General features: G+C 43.3%; 1 protein-coding gene across 2 annotated transcripts in view; it reads left to right on the top strand.

Moving 5' to 3' along the window:
• POLR3A (RNA polymerase III subunit A) overlaps nt 1–19,908 on the top strand; it is a 52,570-nt gene that overhangs the window by 11,222 nt on the left and 21,440 nt on the right. For both annotated transcript variants that reach the window (XM_045437796.1, XM_045437795.1), the window contains exons 6-16: nt 1,345–1,584; nt 1,693–1,855; nt 2,034–2,170; nt 3,488–3,591; nt 4,466–4,607; nt 7,798–7,938; nt 11,995–12,064; nt 12,709–12,836; nt 13,174–13,312; nt 14,568–14,732; nt 18,077–18,249. In XM_045437796.1, coding sequence (XP_045293752.1) covers nt 1,345–1,584; nt 1,693–1,855; nt 2,034–2,170; nt 3,488–3,591; nt 4,466–4,607; nt 7,798–7,938; nt 11,995–12,064; nt 12,709–12,836; nt 13,174–13,312; nt 14,568–14,732; nt 18,077–18,249 — 1,602 coding nt within the window. The remainder of the gene's footprint in view (nt 1–1,344; nt 1,585–1,692; nt 1,856–2,033; nt 2,171–3,487; nt 3,592–4,465; nt 4,608–7,797; nt 7,939–11,994; nt 12,065–12,708; nt 12,837–13,173; nt 13,313–14,567; nt 14,733–18,076; nt 18,250–19,908) is intronic.

The raw sequence follows: 19,908 nt of genomic DNA, 5'->3' as shown, positions 1-19,908 counted from the left end.
ACTCTGGTACTACAGGTGACATTCAGCCTTCATCCTGTTCCTTGAGCTCTTAGTTTTAGATTTCCTCCAACTGCTTCAGGTGGCCATGAGGTGCTTGTTGCTGGGGGACAGGGAAGCTGAGGGAGGTGAATTCTGTGGTCAGGGACCAGACTGCAAAACGTCAGGCAGGATTCCTTCTCCCCAACTCTACTGCCATCTATTCCAGGGTAGGACCATGGAAACTTTCTCTTGCGACAGTGTTTTAAGGGCAGTGGCTGTTCAAACATTTCTTCTTGGTTTTGCTCCCTTTTTCATTAAGTTACGCATAGCAAGTTCTGGTTGTAACGTGTTCTTGGTCACACAATCTCTCATCCCAAGAAAATGTAATAAGCAGCAATAAGACACAAGCTGACTGTTCTTAACTTTCGTCTTTGGGTATCTCTGATCATTTGTATAGTTCTTGTATTACGAGTGAGTTGTTGTAGCATAGCACTTCTATTAAATGAAGTTAATACAGGGGCGCCTGGGTGGCGCAGTCGGTTAAGCGTCCGACTTCAGCCAGGTCACGATCTCGCGGTCCGTGAGTTCGAGCCCCGCGTCAGGCTATGGGCTGATGGCTCAGAGCCTGGAGCCTGTTTCCGATTCTGTGTCTCCCTCTCTCTCTGCCCCTCCCCCGTTCATGCTTTGTCTCTCTCTGTCCCAAAAATAAATAAACGTTGAAAAAAAAAAATAAATAAAATAAATGAAGTTAATACAAAGGCAATATAAGTTCACTGTAGAAAATTGAAATGTAAACGAAGAAGCGATTATAATTCCATTCACCTGCAGACGGTACTGTTAACACCTTGCTAAACGTACATTTCCTCTTTTCTGTACAGATGTACATTTTCCCCCAAAATGAGATCATATTATACACACACTTTTCATTTACCAACGTCTCATGAACACTTTCCGTAACAGTGGCTACATTTCTGTAATGTCGTTTTTTAATGGCTTCATGCTTGCTCACATGTGGATATACCATGATTTTGTCTAGCCAGCAACCTATCAGACAGTCTCAATTCTTCGCTATTAACGGCTTTACTGAACATCCCTATAGCCAAATCTCTGTGTTGACTTCTAAAGTCAGACCCTGTGGAATAATTATGAGAAGTGGAATTCCTGGCATTAAATAATTGGAAGGAAAGGTATACACATGTTTAGGGCTCTGCCAGTGTAACGTGTTACCAACAGAAATCTCTGCCCATGTTTGTACTTACTCTGAGTTCCGTGGTGGGTCGGGTAGAGTGCACGGAGAAGTAAACCCGTGCCCAAGGTGTGGGAAGTTAATGTGTGTCTCCATTCTTCCTTTCCTGCTCTCCATAGGAAAACCTGAATCCCTTAGTAGTTCTGAATTTATTTAAACGAATCCCAGCTGAAGATGTCCCTCTACTTCTAATGAACCCAGAAGCTGGAAAGCCCTCTGATTTGATTCTCACGCGACTTTTAGTGCCCCCTTTGTGTATCAGACCCTCCGTCGTGAGTGATTTGAAGTCTGGCACCAATGAAGATGATCTGACAATGAAACTGACAGAAATCATTTTCCTAAATGATGTCATCAAAAAGGTCAGTATTTCCAAGCCCCAGGTGTAGGAGTGTATCTATGCAAACCCTTCTTATCGAGAAAGATTGACCCAGGATCATTTTTTTTCCTTTATTTCTGCTCATTTTTAGCATCGCATATCAGGAGCTAAGACCCAGATGATCATGGAAGACTGGGATTTCCTGCAGCTGCAGTGCGCCCTCTACATTAACAGTGAGCTCTCGGGCATCCCCCTCAACATGGCGCCCAAGAAATGGACCAGAGGTTTTGTCCAGCGCCTAAAGGGAAAACAGGGTACGTTTCCAACAAGATGTGCAGGAGACAGTCTTCTGCCTTTTGTTACCCTTTTTTTGGAGTGTGTCTAGTGTATCTAGTTGGAAATTACAGAATTTTCTTGTTTGTGGTCATACTATAACCCCAAACAGCATACATTTGTGCTGCAGAGACCTATAACCTATTTTTATTGATTTAGGTCGATTTAGAGGCAACCTTTCAGGAAAGAGAGTGGATTTTTCTGGCAGAACAGTCATCTCACCTGACCCCAACCTCAGGATTGATGAGGTAGCCGTGCCAGTTCACGTGGCCAAAATTCTTACTTTTCCTGAGAAGGTAAGTACCATTCAGCCGCTCGATTCTGTTTTGACTCCAGTCTTTTACGTTATTATTTTGAGATTCCAAACAGTAGACAGTTGGAAAATCCCGAGGTGTAAGTGTTATCTTCCAGTCTGATGCATATACCACCGCATGTAGTGTCTGCAACATACACAAACACAGATATGTCTGCCTTTGTGTGTATATATTCACATTTATGTCAGACATCTCTAACTTACTTCTCCAAGGAGTATGGTCTTTGACCTCTTCCTGTGTTGGTTCTTACCTCTTCTTTTAAAATAACTAATGATAGGGGTGCCTGGGTGACTCAGTTGGTTGAGCATCTGACCTCAGCTCAGGTCACGATCTTGCAGTTCGTGGGTCCGAGCCCCGCGTCAGGCTCTGTGCCGACAGCTCGGATCCTAGAGCCTGCTTCGGATTCTGTGTCTCCCACCCTCTCTGCCCCTCCTCTGCTCACACTGTCTGTGTCTCTCCCTCTTTCTCAAAAATAAGCGAAAATTTTAAAAAGCAATAAAATAAAATAAGGCCACTAAATGATAAACACCACACCCAGTTAATTTTCTTGGGATAGATTATTATTTTTAAGGCCTTAACAACCATCGAGTCCGATATCTGGGGTGTTTTAAGACTATTGAGGCATAGCCAGAAAGGCTGCCCCCCTTTACACTTAACTCACACTCATCATGAGTGTAAAATGGCCTTTACAGTAACTGAGGTATAGAAAATGCAAGGCCTGATAGCAGGAAGGTATTGGCTTCGGGTTTGCTTTTGAGATTCATAATTAGCCCAGATCATGGAAGCTTCCGGTAAAGCTTGTGTAAAGTATTCTTAGTTGATTTACTAATGATCCAGAGTTTCCTTCTCTGACGGTATTTCACGAGACTGTTGTCCAAGAGGTCATGGGACATGATGTTGCAGACCAGGGTCTAACAGTGCTGGTGCCACAGCTTTTAAACCTCGGGAGCCCATGGTAAATCACTGCTAGTAAAGTTGCCAACTGCTCATAGAATGTTCTGGAAGGTCCCTTCAGCTGAGTCCAGCCCACTCATTTTACTAATGGGGAAACCAAAGGCCAGAAAGGACTTGGCCATTTCACCCTTCCAGTGGTGAGTTCGGACTGGAACCCGGGTGCCTGTGTGCCAATTAGCTGTTGTCGTTAAACTTAAGACTCTAGGCAGCAGGAGATAAACAAGTTTCTTCTCTTTCTTCTGGAATCACTCAAGGAAAGTAACGATTGGGACACAGTACAGTATAGTGTGCTAGCTTACGGAAAGCTAACAGCCTCTCCTTGTGTCTTCTATCGTGGTTGTGCAGGTGAACAAAGCAAACATCAACTTTTTGAGGAAACTGGTTCGAAATGGCCCTGAAGTTCACCCAGGAGCCAATTTCATTCAGCAGAGACACACACAGATGAAAAGGTAATGCTGTCTCAATCTGTTTTTCTTTTTAATTTTTTTTTAACATTTATTTATTATTGAGAGCAGAACATGTGCATGGGAGGGGCAGAGACTGGGGGGAGACACAGAATCCAAAGCAGGCTCCAGGCTCTGAGCTGTCAGCACAGAGCCTGACGCGGGGCTCAGACCCACAAACTGTGAGATCATGACCTGAGCCAAAGTCTGATGCCTAACTGATTGAGCCACCCAGGCGCCCCAATGCTGTCTCAATCTAGCTGTGTGTAACGACCTTCTCGTGACAGAGGTCGCCATATTCAGCCAAAGAATGTCGTCCAAAATCCGGCATTTGTGACATTTTAGCCTGTGGAAAATACCGTTTAAATTGTAGTGATGTCATTTAAATTGTATGTCATTTGCTGAGCTTACTCGTTGCATATATACAAAATGTCTATTTGTTCCCTTGCGTTTAACGTTGGATCTAGGAAGACAGAACACGTGGGGGTGTGCAAGCCAATCATTTTCTGCATCGTGTGGGCTCTCTGGGGTTACTTGACTCTACTCACAGCCTAGGGGGCACTGGTTTGGCCAGCTCTGACCCTTCACTGATCTCTGGTGCCTTTTTATCTCTTGAGACAAACATGAGACAAAACATATCAACAGGGTGCTGTGGGAGAAGCTGACTTATGACTGCATTTTTGTGATTCTAAGACATAATTTTCTCATATTTAACATTTACAAATGAGGACCTATCTGTGTCATAGTTTAATGGCTTGTGGAGGCAGCTTTGATCCAATGAAATATCCATCATTTTAGAGACTGAATCCTGACATGAAGAGGGAGCACCTTGGTGAGGGAGCTTTGTTCTCACAGATCACGTTTCTTATCACATGTGTAGGTTTTTGAAGTACGGAAATAGGGAAAAGATGGCTCAGGAGCTCAAGTACGGGGACATCGTGGAGAGGCACCTCATAGATGGAGATGTGGTGCTGTTCAATCGGCAGCCCTCACTGCACAAATTGAGCATTATGGCGCATCTGGTGAGTGTGAGATTTGTTTTTATTTTCTGTTGGTGGGAGTCTGCTGTGTGCGCATGCTAAATTCCAGACTCCTAAAATTAAGATTGCCGGGATTCTGAAATTTTTTGTCACTTTTGATTTTTCTCTTCCTTCACTTTTTAGTTTGAGTGAAACTTTTACATTTTAAGCTTCCCTTCAACGTTTTTAATATTTATAAAATCCGCACTCAACAGTAAAACAGAAAGGAACTAATTGAAAATTGGCATGAAAGTAACTGGCATGATTTCACTTGCAAATGAAAATATATACATATATATGTGTATGCAGACTTATGTAAAACAGATATAGCTGAAAGTTGATTTGGGGTTTAACGTGGCTTATTAACTATGGAACTAAAATGCTTAGGAGATTTTTCGTCACAGTGGCCCTCCAATGAAGACCTTGGAGCATATTTTTTTCAGTGATTTAGTTTTGCAACAACAGCAGTTCCTTTTTCTGGAGATTTAAAATGGAAATGAGGTGCAACTTTAATTCGTTAAATATTCATAAATTCTCCTATCTCCAAAGCTGTTAAATCCACGAGCATTTGCAACAGCATTTAAACAGGCTCTTCAGTTAGTGTTTTTCTAGATTCGGTCTTTCAGTTTACGAACATGCTGCATCAGTCATTTTACTTAAGCGTGGAAATACCGAAGAAGCACTTTATGACTATGGGATTACGATCATGGGGATCTGGGGAGGTGAACAAAATCCCTCCCTTTCCAGTAACTTTTGCTTGGCTTTGGGACATTTTCTTTTTTTTTTTTATTTATTTATTATTTTTTTTTTCAACGTTTATTTATTTTTGGGACAGAGAGAGACAGAGCATGAACAGGGGAGGGGCAGAGAGAGAGGGAGACACAGAATCGGAAGCAGGCTCCAGGCTCTGAGCCATCGGCCCAGAGCCTGACGCGGGGCTCGAACTCACGGACCTCGAGATCGTGACCTGGCTGAAGTCGGACGCTTAACCGACTGCGCCACCCAGGCGCCCCTGGGACATTTTCAAAGTAAAGGTTTTTTTGCTTGAAAAATTTCAAATATATACAAAAGTAGAAAGAATACTATGATGAACTCCTATGTTCCCATTCTCTATATTGAGTAATTTTCCAAGATTCTGCCACACCTGTTTTCTCTCTCCCTTCTTTCTTTGATGACCCAGGTGCCAGGTCTTTTCTCCGTGTGTGATCAGTTCACGCGTGTGATGGGGGCACCTGGGTGGCTCAGTCAGTTAAACAGTTTACTTGTTCAAGACACACACAACCACAGCGCCATTGTCACACCACACGGAATGAACACTCACTCCCTGCTCTTGTCTAGCACACGGCCCATGTGCACATTTCCCCAAGGGTCTCAACTGTCTTTTCGCAGCTACTTTGTCCAAATCAGGATGTAAAGTCTGCATGTTACATTTGGTTGATACAGGTCCTCAGTCTCTCTACAACAATCTCCCCTCCCCCTGTTCTTGTAATTTCAGTGTCGTTGTTGGAAAAAAACAGGTCACTTGTCCTAAACAATGTCTCATGTTTGTGTGTGTGTGTGTGTGTGTGTGTGTGTGTGTGTGTGTGTGTAAGCATACGGCACTAAGAGTTTATTGTTCCTTTTATCCCTCTGAACTGGGCAGTACTCGATGCGCGATCAGATTCAGGCTCGGCTTCTGGCAAGAATGACTCCTAGGTGGCACTGGCTGCTTCTTACCTTATTTCAGGAGGGGCGTGCTGTCTGGCTGCCCCACTCTTCTTATGTTGAGAAGGTTAGAGCGTCAGATACTTCAGCCTGATGCCTCCCTTGAAAGTTTCCTTACCAAACTTTTATCTAAAGACTTCATCCATGGCCAATTATTGCCCGTGTTATTTCATTGGGGCTGCAAAATGAAGAATTTCTCATTTATCATGCCTTTCATATTCCATACCTATCATTTTATTTAAAAAATTTTGGGGGGAGTGTCCCTGGGTGGCTCAGTTGGTTAAGCACCTGACTTTGGCTCAGGTCATGATCTCACCGCTCATGAGTTCAAGCCCCGCGTCGGGCTCTGTACTGAAAGCTCAGAGCCTGGAGCCTGCTTCCAGTTCTGTGTCTCCCTCTCTCTCTGCCCCTCTCCCACTCATGCTCTGTTTCTTTCTCTCAAAAATAAACGTTAAAAAAAATTTTTTTTAATTAAAAAATTAAGAAAAAATTTTTTTAAATCTTTTATTTATTATTTTTGATAGAGAAAGAGTGAGCAGGGGAGGAGCAGAGAGAGAGGGAGACAGAATCTGAAGCAGGCTCCAGGCTTTGAGCTGTCAGCACAGAGCCAGACATGGGGCTCGAGCTCACCAACCATGAGATCATGACCTGAACCGAAGTCAGATGCTTAACGCACCAAGCCACTCAGGCACCCCTCCATACCTATCATTTTTATAATGAAGAGCCTGTTCTTGTTAACTACAGTTATTTGTTTATCCAAAAATATAGCGCCTGAAGGAAAGGCAGCATAAATGCCTGATTCTTGTTCCTTTATTGTCAGTCTGGGAAGGAAAAAGTTGGTGCTCAGTTTCTTCCAACGAGGTCGGGTTGGATTTTTTTGTCTGTTTTTGCTTTCTCTTTTTTCGGTGTCATTAACCCATGGGTTTTTCCATAAGAGACTCTCGAATACAGAGAACATACTGAGGGTTGCTGGCGGGGTGTTGAGAAGGGGGATGGGCTAAATGGGTGATGGGCATTAAGGAGGGCACTTGTTGGGATGAACACTGGATGTTCTATGTAAGTGATGAATCACTAAATTCTATTCCTGAAATCATTATTATGCATATGTTAACTAACTTGAATTTAAATTAAAAAATAATAAAAATAATAAACCCTGGGTTTTTATTTAGTCCATGTGTTTTATTCAACTTCTGCCATAAATCTTTTTCATACCCAACTGTGACGTCACTGGTCAGTGGGAGCCCCTTCACATGGCTCTTAACCTTGGTGCTTGCCTCATATTAAAACAAACTCATTGCATTGTTTTGATCTCATAAAGAATAACTCCACAAGTGACATGTGTCTCTTAACAAAACATACAAAGATTTTATTTCCTTAATCTAAAGTGTCCAGTTTTCGAGGAAGCCATTTATTAATATTTTGAAACCATGAAGCTTTTGGATAAATGACTAAGCCCCTCTCCTATTTTGTTTTTTTTTGTATTCCACAGGCCAAGGTCAAGCCGCACCGGACCTTCAGATTTAACGAGTGTGTCTGTACACCCTACAATGCGGATTTTGATGGTGATGAGATGAACCTTCATCTTCCTCAAACAGAAGAAGCTAAAGCAGAGGCTCTTGTTCTCATGGGGGTATGTAGGGTAGGGCAGCCCCGCTTCTGTGTAACAGCTTGAAAGGAGGGGGAAGGGAGCGTGTGTCCTGTGTGAAAACACCCTGTAGGGTGTAAGGGAGTGTCAGTGACAGGTGGGGAGCTGAGAGGAGTGAGTATTCTTCTGGCCTGTAATATGCGTTTCTAAGGTACAGGACATACATGAAAACCAGCTGGGAAAAGATAGATGCGGGCGTAGCAGTATCTTGACTGTTGGGTGTCAAGGGCACAGCAGATGTTCTGCATAAGTAGATTTTCTGGTAGCTGAAAATTCTTTTGAGTACCCATACACTTTATTGAAGACTTTCCCATAGTATGTTACATACTTGTTTGTTGTCTAAAGGTCACCCTAAACAGAATCATTATATGATGACCCATACCACCACTTCATTTTCCAGCAGTTAAGGGGAGCCCCTTAGATGGCAGAGAAGTTCAGCGATGAGTCACGCAGACGCCTGCTCTCCAGGAACATGCGGCTGGGCTCTCGTTGCTGTGCTACATGGACTCTACCGGCTCGCGAACCCAGCCGCAGCACAGTGCTGCGCAGGGCTCATCGCTCCTAAATTTAACAGGGCCCCGAACTGTTGAGTTTTTAGAGGCTAGGTTTTCCTTCTTCCCAGTATTCTGCTTTTCTTGTTCTGAGTAGATTTGGCTGTGGTTGTTAGTGTTTCTACCCACAAAACACTTCTTACCATTTCTGATAGAGTGCTTTTCATCTCTTTTGGGGTAGGATGTTAGTATCGATTCTAAAGTGAAGGCTGTTAAGTTCTGTAAGCAGATCTATTAAAAGTACATGAGGATTTGGTGGGGACAGGAACGAGTGGCTGCATTCATGGCCTGTGCCTCGGTTTTTCATGCCTAAAGTCGACATCTTTTCTAGTAAAGTATTTGATGTGTTACTTCTTTTGTACACACACTTAATACTAAGAAATTCATGCGGGTAATTTCAGTTTTTTTAGAACATCAGTTTCTTACTTATTCAAACATTGTAGTGTAATGGAGTTATTTAAATAAGGTGAGGTTTGGGGCGCCTGGGTGGCTCAGTCGGTTGAGTGTCCGACTTCGGCTCAGGTCATGATCTCACAGCTCGTGAGTTCGAGCCCCGCGTCGGGCTCTGTGCTGACAGCTCAGAGCCTGGAGCCTGCTTCTGCTTCTGTGTCTCCCTCTCTCTCTGCCCCTAACCCCCTCGCATTCTGTCTCTGTCTCTGTCAAAAATAAATAAACGTTAAAAAATAATAATAATAAATAAGTAAGGTGAGGTTTTTACACATCACATCTCTTTTTTCTTTATCTCCATCTCTTTTTTTGTTGTTTATTTATTTGAGAGAGAAAGAATGGAGGGGTGGCAGGCAGAGAGGGAGAGAGAGAATCCCAAGCACACTCCACCCTCAGTGTGGAGCCTGACATGGGGCCCGATTTCACAACCGTGAGATCGTGACCTGAGCCAAGATCAAGATTTGGATGCTCAACCGACTGAGCCACCCAGGCACCCCTATTTTTATCTGTTTGTTGCTTATCCACGAACTTAGATGGTGGCAGTCATGGTTTTTAGTAGCCTTGGTTTTGCTTTTATCTACTTAACATGTTATAAATGCCCACCTTTGTTGTAAAGTTTTCATAATTATTGATTAAAATGGCTTCACAGTATTTCACAAGCTTAGCACACCATGATTCACCTACCTTCTCCTGAAAATTTAGAGTGTTTTCCCTGTTTGCTATGAGGACAAATCCCTTAAGGGCCATCTTTGTGCATTTGGAGTCTTTCTTCCGAGTTGTTTCTTCAGACCCCTCAGCCTTTTTAAACGATTCGGTTGATGCTTAATGAGTACCTACTGTGTGCCACCAAGTACTCTCCTAGGAGGGCAACACAGAAGAAAAAAGTCAAAATTCTGGCTTTTATCCTTATTCGAATGGGGAGAGGTGGAGAATGAACCAATATAAAATAGGTCATGTGGTGGCAAGTGCTGAGAAGAAAAGAATAAATCACAACAAGGAGGAAAGAAAATGAGAGGGGTCCTGTTTCATGGAGGATGGTCTGAGAGGGCCACTAGAACGATAACACTCAAGGCAAGTTCTAAAAGAAGTTGACGAGCAGTGTGGTTGTCAGCAAAAGATCAATCCAAGCAGAGGACCAACAGGTACAAAGACCCTGTGGTGTGATCATACATGAGGTAACAAGAGGCTAGCCTGTTTCCTCCTAAGCCTTGTATTTGTAGCAGTTGTGAGGAGTGCTGTGCTCTGTATTGGGAGATAGCAAGAGAGAAGATGAGTGGGAGATAGCAAGAGAGAAGATGAGGAGGGCGAATGGCCATGAATGAGATCCACACTCCCACAGTCAGATGGTGCGTTGACCAGTGCAGTCATTTTTTCTGACCTTGTCCTCTTACTCTGGTAAGCTCTCCAGAGGAAATAACCAGTTGCAAAATCACTTGTAATGATAAAACATTAGAAGCAGGCAATGTCCGCCAATAAAAAAGTTGGTTAGGTTAAATCACATCACATTCGTACCACAAAATCCTGCATGGCCCTTAAAAATGATGATGTAGTATTGTTGTCAGCATAAAGCTACTTATGATTTATTTTTTATTTAAAAAGCAGGCTGTGTGTAAGACATGATCTTATTTAATTTGGTAAATAGATGTTTTCGTATTTGTAAAAAAGCTTATAGTCAGAAATTGGGAAGGTTATGTACCAAAATGTTTTAACTGCAGTTCTTTTGGTTTGGCAGTTCCATGCAGAGATGTTTTTTTGGGATTCTGGGTGGGGTTTTTTTGTTGTTGTCGTTTTGGTTTTTTTTTGCTTATCTATATTTTTAGACTTTCTGTAAAAAACATACTATTTTTGTAACAAAAAAGTAGTAATTAGAATGTTGCTAGTGATATCAGCTATGTAAGCTAGTTGCTAGAGATAATGGCCTGTAGCCAACTACTTGGACTTCAGCCTTGAGTTCGGTACTGAGGATCCATTTTGTTATAACAGTATATATCATTGGTTAAAAATGACAATAAAACACAGGCTCTAAGGCCAGGTTGGAAGATCTTTGTTACCATCAGGACAAATCCCCTCAATTACATGTAAGAAAATTATCATCTAACTGTATCAACTCAGCAGTTCTGTCTCAATAGGTAGGGCTCTAGCCTGAATGTGGTCCCAAATTACTGGGGAGACTTTTACAAGATATGCAAATCCCAGCTTCACGTGCTCAGCCCCAGACCACTCCATTTCCCATCCCAGAGAGATTCTTGAAAACAATCATGAACGATTACCTTCCAGCCCTCCTTGGAGGATCTTTGTTCTGTGAATGTTCACAATAAAGCAGGAACAGGTCTCTGCCTTGGAGGGCCTTTTACTCCAGGTGAGGTTGCCTAGACAACCCACAAATAACATAAGCATCTCCACATCATGATTTGAGCAAATTTACATGTCGCTTATTTCCCAACAACAACAACAAAACTTGAGCATATGCACTCTGATGCACAGAATCTTTTTTAACTTGTTAATTATGCACTGGACAGCTAGCACCCCTTTTTGCTCAGTGTAGGCATTCATTAAATTTTCATTAAATCGTGTCATTAATTATCATTAGTACTCACTGTCTTCATTAAGAGTTCAACAGTTCTGCCCTCGTTGTGGAGAGGTATGAAATTGATTGACCTCAAAGAGAACAGTGCTATTTATCATTCATAGAAGTGAATTTTCTTTGGAGAAGTGAATTTATTAATAACTAGGAAGTCTTAGACATACAGAGTTCTTACAGGGATCCAAAGCTTCACTCAGTATTTAGTGTTGGCAGGAACGTCTGACGTCAGTGTTGCAGGTATGCTTTGACTCCTCTTAACAAATGAAGGAGCAAGGAGCTGGTGACAGCTGGGATTGAGAGCCTTGGCTGCCATTTCTCAGCCCCGCTTTTCTGCTCGCCTGCTCTTCTTTATTTATGTGTGACAATTCAGAGCCTTTGTGGTGCGGTTCTTTGGACTGCATCACGCAATCCAAAGAGTGTCCGAGAATGGCTAACATGTTGTGTTTGTTTTTCCTTTAGACGAAAGCAAATCTTGTAACACCAAGGAATGGAGAACCACTGATTGCTGCTATTCAGGACTTTCTAACAGGTGTGTTTATGAATTCACTTGAAAGGAGACTATGGAACACTAGGATTCTCATTCACAGTGATTCATGTAACAACTTGAGAAGCGATTTAATTTCATGTGTTTAATTCTGTTGTTTACTATGTTTGATTCTGAATCTGCTTGAGAGATTTTGGATTGGCTGGTTATTCATTGAATCAGTAAGCATTTGTTCAGCTCCTGACGTGCACTAGACAGTTTTCTAAGCACTGGAGATAGGACAGTGAGTCAAAGTCCCTTGTGGAGCTTAGATTCTAGTGGAAGAGGGAGCCAGCAAGCAGCTATAGGTTTTAACTCACTCCTTAGCAATATTCCAGATTCCTTTTAAAATCAAAACCTTTTGGGGCACCTGGGTGGCTCAGTCAGTTAGGCGTCTGACTTCGGCTCAGGTCATGATCTCACGGTTTGTGAGTTTGAGCCCCACGTCGGGTTCTGTACTGACAGCTCAGTGCCTGGAGCCTGCTTCAGATTGTGTCTCCCTCTCTCTCTCTGCCCCTTGCCCTGCTTGTGCCTCCCCCCCAAAAAAAAATAAATAAACTTTTTTAAGGTAAAAAAAAATAAAATTGAAACCTTGTAATTGTCTCGCACATTCACTCCGTTTCTTTTTGTGGTGTTTGCAACATTCATAGGCGCCTATCTCCTCACTCTTAAGGACACTTTCTTTGACCGAGCCAAGGCCTGCCAAATCATTGCTTCAATATTAGTTGGCAAGGATGAGAAAATTAAAGTTCGCCTCCCACCACCTACAATATTAAAGGTTTGTGCTGGGAGCACCCGGGTGGCTCAGTCGGTTAAACATCTTACTCTTGGTTTCTGCTCGGGTCATGATCTCATAGTTTATGAGATCAAGCCCTGCCTCAGGCTCTGCACTGAGAGTGCAAAGCCTGCTTGGGATTCTCTCTCCCCTCTCTCTGTCCCTCTCTCTGTCCCTTCCCCATGTGTACGCATGCATTTTCTTTCTGTATGCAAATAACTATACATTTAAGACAGTAAAGCTTTGTGTGGGAGCCAGGCATGCCGAGTACAGGTTTGCATGTGAGTACTCTGCAGACCAGGCTCAGCCAGCTGACATTGTGACTTTCTTCCTCCTTCAGCCTGTCACCCTGTGGACAGGAAAGCAGATATTCAGCGTCATCCTCAGACCTAGTGATGACAATCCAGTAAGGGCCAATCTCCGAACCAAGGGAAAGCAGTACTGTGGCAAAGGAGAAGATCTCTGTGTCAACGATTCCTGTGAGTCAAAGCAGCGGGGTGGGAGCGGGCAGAAAGCAGGTGGCCAATGACTGCCTTCACTTAGCAAGCAAATGCAATGTTTCTCTTAGGCAGGAAGTTTATTCTTTAGGGAAGCGTAGTTGGTATGTCTCCTCAGCTGTGATTCCCCATTTCTCTAAAAAGTAGAGATCATGTAGATACATGATCCAGTGATTAGAATGTTCCTCTCTGGATGTGTTTTAGATGACTAGTGTCTCTAAATTAATGCAATTTCTTTTATTCTGCCCCCCCACCTTTTTGCCATAAGAAAGTATCTCATCATATGAGGCATATAATTTATCATTTTATGTCCAAAAAACGTGTTCATTGTCGAAAAGTATAATGGGACTATTTTTCTATTGCCTCCTGGTCAACTTGTTTCTTATAACACGAAGATCAGGTGTAACCACAAGAAGATATAAATGTTAAACCATCTGAGTCATCCAGACTAATTCAACCCAAAGTATAGTCCACAGACCAGTGCCTTTCAGCCAGCGTTTCCTTTCTGATGCGAGCTCCCTTGCTCACCCCAGACTGCTAACCAGCAGCTCCCCAGCAGGCTCCTCTGAATGGCACTGACTTCGAATGGGCTTTGCTAGCAAGGTCTTGTGACAAGAAATGGATCTCCAGGACTCTGTGCTGAAGAACTGAACCACAGAGTCTCTGAAGGTCAAGATTCCTGTTTTGTAATGAAGAGTAAATGTGTTGAAGGGCACCGATTTTTCTCAGGGTTAGAGCCTTTGCTTTGAAAACACACCTCTGGTCTTTCAGGTGTTTTGGCTTTCTTGTTTTAGATTGTATTTTGTTTCATCTCAATGTAATTCCATTTTGTTGTATAGGCTCTTCATGGTGGTGTCATCAGTTTTCATCATCTTGGGGAATAACAAAGTGCTTTACAGTTTATGGAGTAGTTTGTGGCATGTGATTTCATCAGATGCTCACAACATCCCTGTGACACAGGATAAGTGCTCGGTGCTGTCACTTACAGTTCACAGTTGAAAATGAGGGTCCTGTAGTACTTTTCAGAGTTAGGACTGTAAGGTAAACCACTGGGCTTTTCATGCTTTTCAAAAGTCCCTAGATTTCTCTCTTTTTCCCCTCAAAAAATTTTGAGAGAATTTTGCTTTGCTTTGCTTTAATTTTCATAATGGGAGCATGCTTTCTCCACTGCCCCACGTTGGAACGAGGCTGAGTAGTAAGTAATTATTCAAGTGCCCAATCTTTGCTGTCCTTGCAGACGTTACCATCCAGAACAGTGAGTTGATGAGCGGCAGCATGGACAAGGGAACGTTGGGATCAGGATCGAAGAACAATATTTTTTACATTTTGCTGCGAGACTGGGGGCAGAACGAAGCTGCCGATGCAATGTCACGGCTTGCCAGGCTGGCTCCTGTCTACCTCTGTGAGTATCTCCAGCGTCCTCGGCGTATGGTGGTGGTTGCTCGGGTTTTAGGGCTGTGCGTTAGTTTGTTCTTTTACCTTTGTTTCCTTCCCCCAGCCCCCACATGCCACACACATACCCGCACACAGGAAAGGAGACTTACTCCAGGCTGAATTATTTGGGACTTACAGAATGGGATCAGCTCAGTACTGACTTGCCTGGTTTCAGATTTGAACTTGCTCTTGAATTCTTGTCTCAAAATGCCCAGTAGCTCCACGATGCCAGTCAGACAGGGTTGTTAGACAAGAGCCCTCCACAGGCTGCTTCCAAGGTACCTGCGCTCCACCTATGGCCCTCTGGGCCCTCACAGCTCAGCTCTGCTGGGTTACTCTGTGTTTCCCTTCTCTCCTTGCACTGTTCTGTTTCCTTTGTTGGCCCATCTCTGAGCATGCCATACGTGCAGGTTTTTACGTGCCCAAAAACGTTTCATTTCCACCCTTACACTTGATCGATTGTGTGGCTGGGTATAGAGCTCTGGATTGAATTTTATTTTTCGTCAGAATTTTGAAGGTACTGCTCTACTCTACAGAGTTGCCGTGAAAGTGTATTTCTATTCTTATTTTCAACTTTTGTATGTGTCTTCATTTTGGAAGCTTTGCAAATCCTCTTTGTTCTGGAAGTTCACACTGTAGACGCTTGGTATGAGTCTTTTTTTCATTCATTGTGTTGGGCACTCTGTAAGCTCTCTTAATCTGCCTCCGTGTGTCCTTTGGTTGTGGAAATTTTGTTTTTGTTTGATAATTTTCTCACCTTAACTTTCTCTGTTCTTTCTGGAATTTTTGTTCATTTTGTAAGTAGAGCTTCTAGATTGACTCTGTGATTTTTCTTACCTTCTTTTCTCTGTTGTCCATTTCTTTGTTTCTGGATTCACTTTATCTTTTTTTTTTTTTTTTTTTTTTTAATGTTTATTTATTTGGGTGGGGGAAGAGGCAGAGAGAGGGAGAAAGAGAATCCCAAGCAGGCTCAAGCACTGTCAGCAAAGAGCCCAGTAGGGGGGATTCAATCCCATGAACCGTGAGATCATGACCTGAGCTGAAAGCAAGAGTCAGGACATTTAACCGACTGAGCAAGCCAGGTGCCCCTGAGTTTAACTTTTAAAAATGATTTCCTAGAGGGGCACCTGGGTGGCTTAGTCAATTAAGTGACCAACTTCGGCTCAGGTCATGATCTCACAGTTTGTGAGTTTGAGCCCCACATCGGGCTCTGCTGACAGCTCAGAGCCTGGAGCCTGCTTCGGATTCTGTGTCTCCCTCTCTCTCTGCCTCTCCCCTGCTCGCGCTCTGTTTTTCTCTCTCTCAAAAATAAATAAAAAACATTAAAAAAAAACTAGGGGGTGCCTGGGTGGCTCAGTCAGTTGAGTGGGCCAACTTCAGCTCAGGTAATGATCTCATGGTCCGTGAGTTCAAGCCCCATGTTGGGCTCTGTGCTGACAGCTCAGATCCTAGAGCCTGCTTCAGATTCTGTGTCTCCCTCTCTCTCTCTGCCCCTCCCTCACTCACACCTCTTTCTCTCTCTTTCTCTCTCAAAAGTAAATACATAAATAAAAAATTAAAAGTGAGTTCCTCAGGGCACCTGGGTGGCTCAGTTGGTTATGCATCCAACTCTTGGTTTTGGTTCAGGTCATGATCTTACAGTTCATGAGTTCCCCCTGGGCTCTGTGCTGACATTGCAGAGCCTGCTTGGGATTCTTCTCTCCTCCCCTCAGTTGCTCTCTGCCCCTCCCCCATTCATGTGCTCGCTCTCAAAAATAAAGTTAAAAAAAAATTTAAGTGAATTCCTCTATTGATTTTTTTTTTTATTTTAACTATCATTTATTTCACTTCCAACTATATTTTCCATGTTTCTTATTTGCAGGTAGATTTTGATTTTTGGGTTTGTTTTTTTGTTTGAAGTCTTCCTATTCTTGATCTCCAGATACCTCTTCTCTATCATAGAGACAATGTTTTTCATAGATTTATCTGAAAATTCTCCCTGAATTTTCTCTTTAGTTTTGTTTTTCTGTGCATTTGTTGTCTTTAGTCTTTCATGTTGAAGACTTTCCTCAGAGGTCTGGTGGTCCCAGGGGCGCCTGGTTGGCTCAGTTGGTTAAGCGTCAGACTTTGGCTCAGGTCATGATCTCACATTTTTGTCAGTTCGAGCCCTGCGTCGGACTCTGTGCTGATAGCTTGGAGCTTGGAGCCTGCTTCAGATTTTGTCTCCTTCTCTCTGCTCCTCCCCCATTTGTGCTCTGTCTGTCTCTCTGTCTCTCTCAAAAACAAATAAACGTTAAGTTTTTTTTTTTTAATCTGGTGGTCCCTGGCTATCCATTCATATTTTGGGGAGTGAGACACCAAACACCGATTGGAAATGGATGGAGCCTGTTGGTTGGTGGACTTCTCAGTCCCTTGATTGAGCTGCAAGGCAACATTTTCATTGAGAAACTACCAAATAGCCCTGTCAGTAATACTTTTCTCTAGGGAGGCTTGGTTTCTCCAGGGACATATCTTCCGCTCTCAGTCTCCCACCCAAAGTTGAGACCTGCTTCTCAGGATTCTGGGATGTGGCCAGGGAAAGGGACTAAGGAATCACAGTCATGGTATATACAGACCTCATGCCCTGCTTTACAGTCCTCCCTCTCTGTTTGCACTTAGGATCCCTCAGTCTAGAGCTCTCTAATTCCGTATACTGGGACATAAACTCTCATCTTCCACAGGAAAATACTGGTTTTCCATCAGGTTTCCTTATCTCCAACACATACGTTGTCTTCAGCATCTGCAGAAGCTGGCAGTATAGTTTCTGAGCATTTCCAGACTCATGGGTCCTCATTTCCACAGCCACTCTTAGGTGTCCCTTCCCCACCCTGCTAAGCCAGGTGCCTCTCATCCACCCATTTTCTACATATGTTAGCGTTGGGATTATTGACCATGTGTAGTTCCCTCAAAGGTGGGGTTTTTCTGTGTTTGGGGAGGATTTCTGAAGAAGGAAGGGGGTGTGGGCAGAAAGGTATCTGAGATGATGTCTTAGAACAAGAAGTCAGATGGCTCGCTTTCCATTGCTGACTTTGTCCAGCTGCTCTTTGGTATCTAATATTGGCCTGCTGTATATTATAGTTAGTTGGGGACAGTACTTGCTCCCCACTGGGTTGTAACGTCTCTGACAGGATTCAGTGAGTCTTGGTCATTTTGATGTAACTCTCTACAGACTGATACATTTTTATTTAATTGGGTCATGATATATTCTCTCAAGGTATAAACTGGTTTGTATATGGTGGGTTGACTAACATCCATGGCACTCTCTTTCTGCTCTACCTGCCGACTATTCTGCAGCAAACCGTGGATTCTCCATCGGGATTGGTGACGTCACACCTGGTCAAGGGTTGCTAAAGGCCAAGTATGAGTTGCTGAATGCTGGCTATAAAAAATGTGATGAATACATTGAAGCCCTAAACACAGGAAAGCTGCAGCAGCAGCCTGGCTGCACCGCTGAGGAGACTCTAGAGGTGAGTCTGCTCCTCTGGTGGGTTAGCCAGTTCATGCCCACAGGGCTGTGCCGCAAGCCTGAAGAGAAGGTAGCAGAAGGGAGGAGGAAGTAAAGGCAGTGCCTTTAGCCCCAGGTCAGCCCTGTGCGGCGTGTGTGTGTTCTCGTTTAACGAGGGGAGGGCCTTCAATCGGATCCTTTACATCCCTAGCAGCTTCCACGTTCTAGGTGGTGAAAACAGGGCCATCTGTTCACTTGACCACATGGGGCTGCTCTTGTTCCAGCGTCACACTTAGGCCCCTTCTGTAACTGGTACTCACATGCTTGTGCCCTTTCTATTTCTAGCATCTTTGGAGTAGAGACTGGCAACCACAGCTCTTTAAACGGATGGTCTTTGAAGGAGCACCTAGCTGGTTCAGTCGGTAGAGCGTGCAACTCTTGATCTCAGGGTTGTAGGTTTGAGCCCCACATTGGATACAGAGATTACTTAAAAATCAAATCTTCAAAAAAAATAAAAATCAATGGATGGTTTTCAAAAGAGACTTGGGCACAGAAGAGGGAAAATTCATATCACATGCTTATCTGCTTCCCCTGTCACATTAGAAACTAGGTTAGCTTGGGGCGCCTGGGTGGCGTAGTCGGTTGAGCGTCCGACTTCAGCCAGGTCACGATCTCGCGGTCCGTGAGTTCGGGCCCCGCGTCAGGCTCTGGGCTGATGGCTCAGAGCCTGGAGCCTGTTTCCGATTCTGTGTCTCCCTCTCTCTCTGCCCCTCCCCCGTTCATGCTCTGTCTCTCTCTGTCCCAAAAATAAATAAACGTTGAAAAAAAAATTTAAAAAAAAAAAAAAAAAAGAAACTAGGTTAGCTGAGAACGTGCCGAGCAAGGGTCAGAATCAGAATGAGGACCAGCCTCTGGGAGCTCTGCATTCTCTCAGGCAGCCTGGGTCGGCAGTCTGACTGCACCAGGATTTCACCTGGCTTTCTTCTGTCTCCCCTGCAGCCCATGGCTCAGAGCTTTAACTCACCTAAGTATGGAAAAATGGATAAGCAATAAGAAATTTTCTGATGACATGAGTTTTTTGTGAAATAGGAAGAAAGCAGAGTTGTAGGCACCATTCACCATTAGCTCATTCTTAATCTCACTGAGTCTTTTAATTTATTTTTTTACTTTTTAAATCCCAGTTAGCTAGCATATAGTGTAGTAATGATTTCAGTCATAGAATTTAGTGATTCATCACTTACATGAAAACCCAGTGCTCATCCCAACACGTACCCTCCTTAAGGCTCATCACCCATTTAGCCCATCCCCCCACCCAATACCCCACCAGCAACCCTCAGTTTGTTCTCTGTATTTAAGTCTCTTATGGTTTGTTTCCCTCGCTCTACTTATCTTATTTTTGCTTCCCTTCGCCTATGTTTATCTGTTTTGTTTCTTAAATTCCAAATGAGTGACGTCATACGATTTTTATCTTTCTCTGACTTATTTCACTTAGCATAATACACTCGAGTTCCATCCACATTGTCACAAATGGCAAAGATTTCATTCTTTTTGATTGCCGAGTAATTTTCCATCGTGTGTGTGTATGTGTATGTGTGTGTACATACACACACATACATATACACCACATCTTTATCCAGTCATCAGTCGATGGACATTTGGGCTTTCCATACTTTGACTATTG

The sequence above is a fragment of the Leopardus geoffroyi genome, chromosome D2 (genome assembly GCF_018350155.1).
Source record: "Leopardus geoffroyi isolate Oge1 chromosome D2, O.geoffroyi_Oge1_pat1.0, whole genome shotgun sequence".
In the NCBI taxonomy this organism is placed as follows: domain Eukaryota; kingdom Metazoa; phylum Chordata; class Mammalia; order Carnivora; family Felidae; genus Leopardus; species Leopardus geoffroyi.
The sequence above is the reverse complement of the archived record's forward strand: the minus strand, read 5'-3'. Positions and strand labels throughout refer to the sequence as shown.